A 13151-nucleotide genomic window follows, 5' to 3' on the forward strand; every position below is an offset into this window, starting at 1 on the left:
TAGGTCAGGATGTCTCATCTTGCCTCCGTCTCTGGAGAGCAGGGTCGGTATTGATGGGAGCCAAAGATACTACCCTCTGGCCTGGTGCAGTAGTCTGGCAAACCACGGCTGACTCAGCCACCACGGTGCGATCAGGATGCCGTCCACAATATCCCTCTCCATCCTCGCCACCACCCTGGTGAGGAGCAGAAAGGGGGGAAACATGTAAAGAAAACTTCCATTCCAGTCCCTCGTAAATGCCTCTCCTAGTCCACTCAGCTGCAGAACATCTCACACACAGCATTCTCCTCCAACGCAAACAAAGTCTATGGCAGGGCAACCCCAACAACTGAACAGCCAGTTGCGTACGCTCGTCTTGAGTTCCCACTCATGAGATATTGGAAAAGAGCGACTGAGGTGGTCCGCCCAACAGTTGTCCTTGCCTGCCATATGAAACGCAGTAAGGATGATCCTTCAAGCAATGCACCACTCCAGGATCCAAATGATAAGACGAATTAACCATATCAAGTGGGTCCCTCCTTCTTTGTTGAGGTAATACACAATTGTCATGTTGCCTGATGTGATTTGAATATGAGAAGTTGCGAACAACCCCCTCGAATGCCGTCAGAGCTTTGACGACACCGAGAAGTTCTAAAACACTGATGTGGCTGCTGGCCTCGCTCTCTGACCACAGCCCTTGAATCGAGAGGTCCCTGCAATGAACATCCCACCCTTGTAGAGAGGCATCTGTTGTAACAAGCTGTGCTGGAGTAGGATACTGGAAATGTGTGCCCTGTGTGAGGGTGGGCAGCACCGTCCACCACCAAAGCGAAGCTTTGACTACATCAGGGAGGCGCAGGTGAACTTTTCATGCCTCTTGTTGAAGGACCTTATAAACCAGTTCTGTAGCGTTCTCATGCGAAGACGGGCATGTTGTACCACTGCTGTCGTAGCCACCATCAACCCCAGCAACTTCTGTACTGTGTAAGCAGTCACAGAACGAGAGGTCTGAATATTGGTAGCCAGCTCTACCAACGTTCATGCACGATCCCGAGGCAGGAACACTTGACCTCTGACAGAATCTATGGACGCTCCAATGAACTGGATAACTCTGGTTGGATTCAAAACTGACTTCTCCATGTTTATGCATAAACCAAGGTCTTCCAATAGATCCATCATCAGCAGAATGGCACTTTGCAACTGGCGCTCCAACTGGGCAACCAGAAGCCAGTCGTTGATGTAAGGGTAAATCTGAATTCCCTGTAGTCTCAGTCTCAGGTGGGCACACACCATGGCCATATATTTCGTAAAGACTCTTCGAGCTGTGGCAAGCCCGAACGGTAAATCCCGTAATTGGTAAGGGAGGCCATCGACTGCAAACCGAAGAAAACGCTGGCTGAACTCCTCTATCGCTATATGAAAGTACATGTCTTTTAAGTTGATAACCACAAACCAATCTCCTCTCTGCAGTAGAGGTAGGATTGAAGTCAACGTCGTCCTTCTGAACTTTTTGCATGAGACGAAGCCCTCCATCCCTTTTTGGCACAGCAAAATACTGGGAATAGAACCCCCCTGCATGTCTGTGGGAGGTACCAGCTTGATTATGTCTTTCAGCAGGAGGTTGTCCACCTCTTCTAAAAGCACCAGAGACGAAGTTGTGGTTGCAATACCTGAAAAAGGAGGGAGAGCATCAAATGCGATTCTGTAACCTTGACTAACAATCTCTAGAACCCAAGAATCTGTTGTTATCTCCCCCATGCTGTAACAAAGGCGGCAAGACAGGAGCCATAGGGTGGAGGGCTGTCCGAGGAAGGCAGTATCATGGTCTAGTCAAAGGCGTTGCTTTTTCCTGGAGTCAAATCTCATCCTGAAGACCAAGGAAACTGATGCTTCTGTTGTAATGCTGGTTGCTGGCGTGGCTGCCGATCACCTATAGGCCGAGACTGCTGGAAAGTCGATTGACAGTACCATCAGCATTGCTTAAATGCCAGCTGCACTTGTGAAAACCCCATTTTCTGTGCTGTGATCTTCACCTTCTGTACGGTATCCATGGCCTCATCGATCTTAGAATTAAACAACCCATCATCATCGAACGGAAGGTCTTCAATCCGAGAATGCACTTCCTGTGTTAAGTCCACCCAATCGCAACTAGCATGCCTACAGAATGCAATTGCTCCCACCATCACCTTGCCTTGGTGTCAAGAAGTATTAATCTGCTTCCTTGCTACTCTGGTTGCTTCCACCTGAAAACACTGGCCAACTCATGTTGATCATCTGGGAGATAATCATATAATGAACCCATCTTCTCACACAAAAAAAGCTGATAGCAAGCCATGGTTGCCTGCTAATTTGTGACTTGTAGTCCAAGGGAAGCAGATGACTATATATGACTACCCATCAAATCCAATCTCCTGCCTTCCTTATCAACTGAAGAGTGAACATGATGAGACCTGCCCTGCAAGGACTCAACCATCGCCGCATTTGGAGGAGGGTGAGTAAATAAGAATGTAACGTCCTTCCCCTGTACATGCTCTCCAGCCTTTTAGATGTTGGTGTCATGGAGGAGGGAGCCTTCTAGGAAAGTTGTACTGTTTGCAGCAAAGTCGGAAGAAACAGGATGGTCGCAGGAGCGGTAGACTCCGAATAAAGAACATCAAAGACTGGGTCCTTAATCCTCTACATAGGCTGTTGAATCTCCAAACTCAGTGATTGGGCCATTCTCAAAATCTGTTCAGAAAGATGACCCATATCCTCCAAGCATGAGGATGGGTCTTGCGAGCCCGCAGCACTGTCAGGAGACAAAATTGAGGGAGTATCAGATGACACTGAAGCAGAGTCAGACTGATAGTCTTCTCTTGGGGAGGCAGAGGAGCTGCAATGAAGGTCTTGATTGTGAGGCCTAGGAGAGGGATTCTGATGTAACAGAGGCGAGGCTCTGTGGCCTGTATTGGCCTGCATATCTGCCACCTTAGGAGTTGATGGCCAAGGTGGAGCAGGTGACTGCAAGACAGTAGGTGGTGCCCGTACCACCAGCAGTGGCGGTGGAGGAGGCATAAAGGTTTATGAAACTGAGAAGCTGACAGAGGAGACTCCTGACGGTGATGTTGAGCTTCCAGATAAGCAAAATGTTCATAAGAATAAGGATGAGTCCGATAACAATTCTAATCACCCCACTCATAATGACATCGTGGAGGAAGAAACCAATCCGATCCTCTGTCCCAGTCAGAGTGAGGCAATCTAGACAAGTCACAATCGTGCGTCCACTGAAAGGGAGGAGGCCTCTCACCCCTACATGAGTGAGCAGAAGAGACCGATGGAGAAAACTCTCGGTATGAATGGCTACATAAGAGATCATTCCTCCTAACTGATCAATCCTGAGTCAGTGTGGAGTCACATATTTCCTCTTCTGAAACAGATGGCATTGATACCGGCACCAATGGTGATACTGACGGTGGGACAGTCATTGGAATTGGTGAATCCAACAACAGACGAGGAGCCGGTAAGCGAGGCACAACTGGCAAGTGCTTTTGACTCCCTCCTCTTCTTCTTCTTTTGACCCTCAGATGGCTGAGAAGTTCGTGCCTTTTTTGACAACTTTTTTGCCAGAGAAACTGCCAGGGAACGGCCTAGAATAGGCAGATCAGAACAGCCTGTGGCTAGAGCTGGAGCTGACCAGAAAGGTGCAGCAGGTGCCAATCCTTCCTTCTGAGGAGGCATATCCACCACCTTCACCTTGTCTGGTTGTGGATCTTACAGACGTCATCGATTTTTTCAGGGCATCCGCCATTTTCAAAGCCTTTCCCCAGAGGATCGCCTTAAGTCTATCAGTGCAGTTCTTCTGTAACGGCTTGCTGAAGGACATGCAGCGATGGTACGCTTCAACAATGTGCCCTTCTCCCAGACAAAGAAGGCACAATGAGTGCCCGTCAGTGGGCGGCAGTTTAGCCCAACAGCGACCACATTTCCAAAAAGGGGCCTTAATGGCCATATGCCTAAAGGCACTCCGCGATCCAACGATTGCTGCAAACCGAAAGAAAAATAACTGAACTCGAAAAACGTGGAAGAAAGAAATACTAACAAGAAGAAAAAAAGACAAACAGGGAAAGAGACAAAAGAAACAGAAATTTTCCTCGACAAAATCGCCAACAGCAAGAAGTTCCTCAAATCGAGTGCTTCCACAATGGTGGTTGACAAATGTCAGGATTGTATCTGAGCCCACAGAGTCCCAAAGCAGCTCTGATTCTGAGGAGGAGATACAATTCGTGGGGGAGGAACTCTCTCAGACTTCAGAGGTGCAGCTGGAGGGGGAGCCCCCCCTTCTCACATCCCTGGGAGCGACAGTGAACCAGGCATGGAAAGGGAGGGACAACCTGAACTTTTAGAAACGAGGCGCAGACGCAAACACAAGTGAGAGATCGCAGGGGCAGAGCTTCGGCGCTCAGCCCGATTGGCTCGGCGTCAACAGCTGCGTGCAGAAGCAACGCGGGAGAGGGGGAGATCTTCCCTCCCACCCCTTAAGTTCAGAGAGTTGCCATGTTTTTCCCAAACGGAGATCAAGTGACATCCTAATCCTTAGAAACCCCTAGATGGCTGTTCCTTTGTAGTTCCTCCGAGTCTCAAGCAATTAGCATCTGTATGCCTCATTAGGATAAATGGAATTAAAGCCCTGGAAAGCAGCCCTTTTGTCTGAGGGTTGATTTTAGCTATTGGAGAATTCAGAAGGCAACAGGGGCATCCTGACAACAAAGAACTGAGGGATTGAGCAAGAACCCATTGGAATATGCACATTGGGTGATGGGGGAAGGGTTCCTGCCAAAAGTTCCTCAGCTATGGAAGTTTCCTGAACTGAGGCTCCGTGCAGGTGCAGAGCCCAGATGTGTTACGCACAAAGACCATGAAGAAGAACCTACTGTCCATTCTTGTATTGATTCATGACATACAAGAGAAACACAGAAGAATCATATACAATGCTACAGGGTATGGAAAGATGATAGGTAGCATGCATGTTTCCTGAATTCAAAGGTGGGGCCCGGGGTAAGAGAGAAGAGACTTGGGCAGCCTCCTTAAATTTTCCCCAGGATCTATCGGGTCCAGGGTTTTCTTCTCAATTAACACTCCAAAGTCATACTGAAAATATCAGCATCTAAAATATTACCCTCCCAACATCAGAAGCAATGCTAAGAGGGCAGCTGCTGCAATGAAACACTATATTTCAAGCTTGATTCCCGAAAGAGCGCTCTAAAGCACCTACGTTGACCCTGTGCTGAACTTTGGAGGTACTGCAAGCACATAAAAAGCAGCACAGGAACAAACAGGGTCCATGAAAGCAAGAAAATTCAAAATGGAACATGAGACATTGGGTCGGTTCGCACAAGCAAACAGCGAATGTGGGCAGCCTTTTGGAATATTCAATGCCTGGCTGCAGCTTGTTGTGTCGTGTGAACCCAGGGACCATGGGTTATGCGAGGGTTAAATAACCATGGTCTGTTGTTGAGTTATATGAGGGTTGTTTAACTCTTGCATAACCCACAGTCCTTGGGTTCACATGACATGACAAGCTGCAACTGGACGTCGAATATGCAAATCAAGCCTGGCATGCACCACAGCCCACCATGACTAAAACAACCCACAATAGGCTATTTTGATTGTGAGTGCTGGATCAATGAATGTACCAGAGGGCCTCTACTATAGACTTATATTTGTTCAGTCGTTAAGTCGTGTCCGACTCTTCGTGACCCCATGGACCATAGCACGCCAGGCCTTCCTGTCCTCCGCTCTCTCCCAGAGTGTGCTCAAGCTCATATTCATTGCATCGGTGATGCTATCTAGCCATCTCATCCTCTGCTGTCCCCTTCTCCTTTTGCCTTCAATCTTTCCCAGCATCAGGGTCTTTTCCAGGCAGTTTTCTCTTCGCATTAGGTGGTCAAAATATTTGAGCTTCAGCTTCAGTATCTGTCCTTCCAATGAGCAGTCAGGGTTGATTTCCTTTAGGACTGACTGATTTGACCTTATTTTTGTCAATATTGTAATATACCTGCCTTTGAATAGCGTGCTCTTAAGGACTATGACTTTTCCATGCTATTTGAAAAGCAATCAGACTAATATTAAATTATGAATACTTCCCGTATATCCAAGTCTGACCTACTCATGCTTCAAATATTAAAAGTTAAATGAATGCATAAATGCAAGAAGTTGCCCTCCACTGTGCAGAAGCTCAAAGCAAACCTAACATTGTTTTCAAAGACTCAGTCCCTCATAGGGATTATGCAGATGGTATTTTGTGTCTCTGAGTACATCAGTGCTTAATGAGCTGAATGGACCAAATGCTCTAGCTTTGCTGCAGTGGAGCACAAATACCACAAATAAAATAACAATTTTATTGTTACAGGTCAGAACCTTAGGGCTTTTCCAGAGGAACACTAAAAGCAATTTCTTCTGAGACTCTAATAAAATACTAGTTCCAATGCACTACATTCTTACGCCTTTTTTTAACGGGATGTGTAGAGAAGCCATTGCCAGGAAATAGCAGTCTGTTCTCACTCTACCAAAAATGCTGGAAGAAACACACTCCAAGGCTGAAAAGCAGGAACACTCACAGTATTGGAGGCAAGAAGAGACTGGGTGTTAGAAACAAAGACAGGTCTATGCCCTGAAGAACTTACAACCTAGGTCATGTGAGGAAGGAATAGGCAAGCCTAATGCTGAGGGGAGAGGAGTGGAGGGAGAAGACAAGGGTGAAATAGAAAGATGTTTCTATTTGGGAAGATCAGGATGTGAAGGAGGGTATGCCCTCTTGGAATCTACTTTGCTTCTGTCCTACTCCCAACCTACTGACCCCCAGTGTTTTTAGATACCAGAACTGGCTATATATTACACATACCAATTGGACTGAGAGAGCAGTTGAGTAGCAATTATTGGTTTCTCAAACCTACCTGAGTGGATTTATCCTTCATGCATAAAGGATAGTGTATGTGGGGATCTCGTGGCCACTGTCCTGTGAGATAAGGTCCTGTTATTGTGTCCAGCGAAGAGGTGCGTCTTATGGTACTAGACGTTCTAATTTGCTGGGCTTTTGGCCTGTCCACTGAAACAGAAACATGTTACAGGCAACATTGTGAATATGGCTGTTAATGATTTAGCTGTCCACATGTTTTCAATCTGGCAACTAACACAAAAGGCCTGTTAATAAGAAAATACCCCCTGTCAAGATCCCTTTCATGCTAATTCTCTCAAGCAGGAAAAACTCCAAGAGTTAAGGTAAATTAGAAAAGTGCCAAGTATTCTGTGAATAGAGGAAATATGCATGTCTGCTACAACAAGACTATAGCAAACTCAGGAAAAATATTCATGTGAGATTTTCTCATTCACTCCTCTCCCTCCCCACCACCTTTTTAGATAACACCATGTTTAAAAAAAATCTAACTTTGCATACAATTTTATTGATAGTATGCATTTTATTAGTTGCATATGAGCTACACAACTTTCCAGGTTAAGTCTGCACTTTAGCTTACCTTCTCACTTAACTTTTGCTAGAGGAAAAACACTTCTGGCATGGGCTGACTCCAGGTAAGAGCTTACTTTATTAAATGCATGGATAGTGACTGTACTAGACAGTTAATATATTAAGAAAATATAACCTAATATTTGAGTCATGGAACCCAGACTGCTTCTATTAGTGCACCTCCCACTGTTTTATATTTGGATTCTCTTAACAGATTCATACAATATTGACCTGAAATATCATGGGGACAATGCATTCTGTGGTGTCCCATAGCGATGTGGGTTTTCTGGACATTTTTCAATTGGAAAGTTGCCCACCCCTGCCCTAGAGGGATATAATTTAGTATGTTTATTTTACCTGTATTTAGTAAACAACAAAGCTAAAAAAATACCCCATGTTAATTTTTTGTCCTAGTACACCACAAGTATTTGACCTGAAATATTTGAGAGGGAAAATTAAAGAACATGATTTAAATGTTATATTATGCAGAATTTTTTTTTATTAGAATACTTGTAAAAATATAAAGACATTGGGCAGTATTCAACACTGCTGTTCCACTTACACCATTGACATAGCACTAACATAAGTGACCTCTAGTGCAATGCCAATAGCATATGCTGGCATGACACGTATTCCAGAGAAACCCGTCCCAACAGCATACCCTACTGGCACTGCGCTACAGGTTGCTTACTCTAGCACTACATCAGTGGCATAAGCAGAGTGGCAGCATTGGATACTGCCTAATGGCATGTACTTCTCTTACATTGTTTAAGAAAAACAAAACAAAGGTACTGAAAACTGTTGACACACTAATTAATTTTAGCAACCCAAAGAACGGTGCATGATATGCTGACAACCACTCATTTATTTCAACAGAGTTCCACTCTCTTCCACTAAGGTTGCTGGGCTAATTTCAGTTTCACTGTTACTATTTATTAGTTCTGTTTCATTCTGAAATATTATTTGTTTGTTTATTATATTTCTATACCATCCATTAGCTGAAGCTCTCTGCCAAATCTGCCTAATATTGTATTTGCAATTGCCATACATTCATTTTAACAAATGAACGTATGAAATGGAAACATTTCCATGGAAAAATAAAGCACTGAAAAATGTTCTGCCCTACATCACTGTGTACAGCAACTGGGAAGCCAAGGGCTCAAGCCAACCTCCAAGATTCCCATCTAGCCCCCACCACCATAAATCTGAACTCAAGGACATCCCCACCCACTCACCCACATTTCATATCATCGACTACTGCTGGTGGAAGGAAGGACACTCAAGAGAAGTGATGACACTGTATCATATAGCAACTACTCCTAGATGTTATCGCAGGGATGGAGAGAACTGGCCACAGGAACGCATGCAGTTTCTGGTGGCATCCACACCACAGGCTCTCAAAAGTGTGGCCAGGTTGCATAGTGGATCAACTCTACCAAAGTCTCTCCTGCTGACAGCTGACAAATTGAAGTACTTCTAAGGGTCACCGCCTGACACCAAAAAATTGGATCAAGTACCAGTCTTGCCACATCTTCTGCAGTGAAAACTGATCCAGAGAAGCCGAATGAATTATTTGCAATATCTGCATTTTCCTTCAGTATTTTTTTTTTTACAAATCTGTTATCTAACACGTGCTCCCTTAATAGCAGGTATCCCGCTATGAAGGAGTTTAAGCAATTGGGTTAAAACAGATACAAGTTTGCTTTTCAAATTCTTTCTTTGCTTGCCTTATCAGCTTATATTTGGTTTATTATAATATTTCAATTGGGGTTCAGACCTGATATTGGAACGGAAACTGCCTTGGTTGCCCTGTGGTATGATCTTTGCTGACAGAGGGAAAGGGGGAGTGTGACCCTGTTGATTCTCTTGGACTTTTCAACAACTTTCAATACCATGGTATACTTCTGGATAGGCAATCTTGAAGGTACTGCATTGCAATGGTTCCGCTTCTACTTGGATGGCTGATTCCAGAAGGTGGTGCTGGGGGATTATTGCTCTGTCTTTTGGCAGTTATGCCATGAGGTGCCACAGGGCTCTATTTTATCCCCCATGCTGTTCAACATCTACATGAAACCGCTGGGGGAGGTTATCCAGAGATATGGACAGAGATGATCAGGTTCACCGTTTGGGGCACTCTTGGATCCAGCATTGTCACTACAGGCGTAGGTGGACTCAGTAGCATGGAGCACCTTTTATCAGCTTAGGCTGATACACCAACTACGTCCTTAACTGGACAGAGATATCCTAGCTACAGTTATCTATGCTTTGGTAACCTCTCATCTGGATTACTAGAATGTGTTATACATGGGACTGCCTTTGAAAATGGCCCAGAAACTTCAGCTGGTACAAAATAGGGCAGCAAGACTGTTAACTGCACTGGCCAATATGATCATATTACACCAGTGCTTTATGATCTGCACTGGCTGCCAGTACATTTCTGGGCCAAATTTACAAAGCCTTAAATGGCTTGGGGCCAGGTTACCTGAAGGATCGTCTCCTCCCATATATACCTGCCCAGACCCTAAGATCGACTTCAGCAGTCCTTCTCTGGATGCCCTCACCAAATGAGGTGAGGCAGATGGCTATGAAGGAGAGGGCCTTTTCAGTGGTGGCGCCCCAATTGTAGAATGACCTCCTCAGAGAGGCTTGCCTGGCACTTATGCTGTGGTGTTTGGGCACCAGGTGAAGACCATTTTATTTTTCCAAGCTTTCTAAACTGGAAAAGTGTGGAAAAGTGCAGAAAAGGGCAATTAAAATTATCAAGGGGCTGGAGCATCTCCCCTATGACAGATGGTTACAACAGCTGGAACTGTTTAGCTTGGAAAAAAGGAGGGTAAAGGGAGACATAATCGAGGTGTACAAAATTATGCATGGTGTGGAGAATGTGGATAGAGAGATATTTTTCTCCCTCTCTCAAAGTACTAGAACCCGGGGTCATCCTATGAAGCTGATTGGTGGAAAATTCAGGACAGATAAAAGTACTTCTTCACACAGTGCATAGTTGATCTATGGAATTCACTACCACAGGATATAATGATAGCCATCAATTTGGATAACTTTGAAAGGGAGTTGGATGAATTCCTGGAGAAGGCTATTGATGGCTATTAATCTTGATGGCTATGTGCTACCTCTAGTACCAGAGGCAGTGAGCCTATGTACACCAGTTGCTGGGGAACATTGGGGGGGGGGTGCTGTTGTGCTCATGCCCTGCTTGTGCTCATGCCCTGCGGTTCCTGGTCGACAGCTGTTTGGCCACTGTGTCAATAGAATGCTGGACTAGATGGACCCTTGGTCTGATCCATCATGGTTCTTATGTTCTGACCGTTCAGTTTTAAACATTGTGTTAGTGCATTTTTAGATTTTTGTACTGCTGCTCGCTTTTTTCCTGGTTACTGCTTTGGTTTTATTCTGTTTTAATCATATGGCTTTATATTATGTTTTACTATATCACTGTATTTTATGGTTTTAAGCTTTGTCTTGTCAACTGTCCAGAAAGCGTCTGCTAATGGGCGATACAGAAATGTAATAAATAAATATTTACTAGACTGTTCCTTCCCCCTCTTGGTCAGGGGCAAGAATATGCCACATAGTGATTCTGTGGCTAAACTTTGATTTTTAATATAACTGACTAGAAATGTGAGAGGGGAAAGCTGAAAAAATTGGAAGTTGACATCTGGGGGACAGCTGGAGAACTCATTTTTCCAAAATTAAGAACAGCGTCCTATCTAAAGTGGTGTTTTAAAAATATTGTACCAAAACTCCTCTATCCAAGACTGAAAGGTAATATTAATGATGATAGCATAGATACTGTGTTTGTCTGGATTACTAAACAACCAGCACTCTTATGATGCAACACTGGGATAATTATTTTCAAAAGTTACAGAATACAGAGCATCTTAGGGTCAAAATCAGGAGTCTGACAAGCACATTGCTCATGCAATGTGGTTGCAAGGCAAGTCTTTTATTTAACAAATGGACTCGTTTCATTTCACATTTGCCTCAGATTCTTCTACATTCTGCATTAAGTTAAAAACTGATTAATGTTTTAAGATACATATACAATTAAGGAACAAACTAACATGGGTGTTAGGTAGCTGGCCACTGGAGAGAAGGCCTCTCCAGTGCTGGCACCCAAACTCTGGGAGTCCCATCCTAGATATGTGCTGACTGGACGCCAGTCTGGACACCAGTACTTTCCTTTAGGTGTCAGGCAATTTCTGCCCTGTTCCCATGCTTTTAACTGCCTTTTGCGATGCCGTCCAGTATTTTATTGATCTTACCATCTCACTTTGCTTTTAATTTGTTGTTTTAATATACTGTTTTAATTTTGACACTGTACATTGCCTTGAAGCTATGTTGGATTATGTGGGATCCTTATAAGCGTGTGAAAAAGTGGAGAAACGTCTTTCAATTCATGCAAATTGAATTGAATGAATCATATTCTGAAATACATGAAGCTCAAAGTTCAGAATCAGAAGCTACAGCACTTTCAGACACTGATATCAATTAGGAAAAAATATAATAATATTTTCAAATATCTACTGAGATAGAATGGGATATAAATAAAATAAATATGGTTCAACATACCCAACTTTTTTTGTACTTACTATGAATGCTTACTCAAAAGTAAATTCCACTGAATTCACTGGTGATTACCTTTCCAATCAAGTGTGCATAGGACTGTACCTTTACAATGTATAATAATTACTAATACTGAACTTTGTGATCTCATGTTCAGCAGCAAAAAAGGCCACCTAAAGACAAGTTAAACCATTTCATTTCCAGTGCAGATGTTAATGCCCTATAAACCATATAAAAGACTTTGACCTAAGTATCTAAAGCATGTGTGGTCCGAAAGTAGATCTCCAGGTGTTTTGGACTTCAACTCCCAGCATCCCTAATGTCTAGCTATGAAGGTAGGAGCTTCTGGTAGTTGAAGTCCCAAACATCTGGAGACCTACCTTCTACCTACCGTGATCTAAAGGACTGCCTACTCCTACATGAACCTGCCTATCACCTTAAGATAGATTATGGAGGCTCTCCTATGGGTGACACCACCTTCTGAAGTTAAAGAGGGCCTTTACAGTGGTGGCATCCAAACTCTGGAACTCCATGTGCAGTTCCTCCATGTGTACTTGGCACCTCTGTAATCTTTTCAGCACCAGGGAAAATCTATCCTGCTTATGTTCTTTTAATAAGCTTTGTATCATTGTAATTGCCTTCAGCTTGCTGATATTTTAATTGGTTCTACCAGTTGGTTTTATGGTTTACTGCTTTTGCAGTTTTCATTTTTATGTTTTACATATGGTGTTTTTTGTAAGTGACATTGAAGCAAAGTGATAAGGTGGGGGATAAATAAGATAGAGCCAGTGGCTTTTGCATATTTGAGAACAGTCTAGGGATGCAGTATCTGTTTCTATACTAAGAAACTGGCCTGATGTGGAGCCACAGAATGTCTGAGATGTCAGTTGGGAAAAAAAGTGGGACAGGTAGGGAGAAATCAGTCTGTTTGAGCCCCTAGCAGCTTATAGTGTCCTTGAGGTAGTTACTGGGTGGTGGTGGGGAACGCACTGCGAGGTTAAAAAACTCTTTGCATTATATGGAGAGATTTCAAGAGGGAGGAAAGAAAAAAAGGACACTTCCCTTTCCTATTCACAAAAGGCCCTCCCTT

At 43.9% G+C, this 13151-nt stretch overlaps 1 protein-coding gene across 4 annotated transcripts in view; it reads right to left on the minus strand.

The window, feature by feature from the left end:
- The window catches only part of GLCCI1 (glucocorticoid induced 1), a 56909-nt gene that overhangs the window by 31269 nt on the left and 12489 nt on the right, over nucleotides 1-13151 (minus strand). For all 4 annotated transcript variants that reach the window (XM_084858739.1, XM_084858737.1, XM_084858736.1 and 1 more), the window contains exon 2: nucleotides 6912-7063. In XM_084858739.1, coding sequence (XP_084714865.1) covers nucleotides 6912-6932 — 21 coding nt within the window. In that variant the 5' untranslated portion in view covers nucleotides 6933-7063. The remainder of the gene's footprint in view (nucleotides 1-6911; nucleotides 7064-13151) is intronic.

This window comes from Heloderma suspectum, chromosome 5, assembly GCF_057233095.1.
Source record: "Heloderma suspectum isolate Gila_16-S chromosome 5, 16-S_ref, whole genome shotgun sequence".
Taxonomy (NCBI): Eukaryota; Metazoa; Chordata; class Lepidosauria; order Squamata; family Helodermatidae; genus Heloderma; species Heloderma suspectum.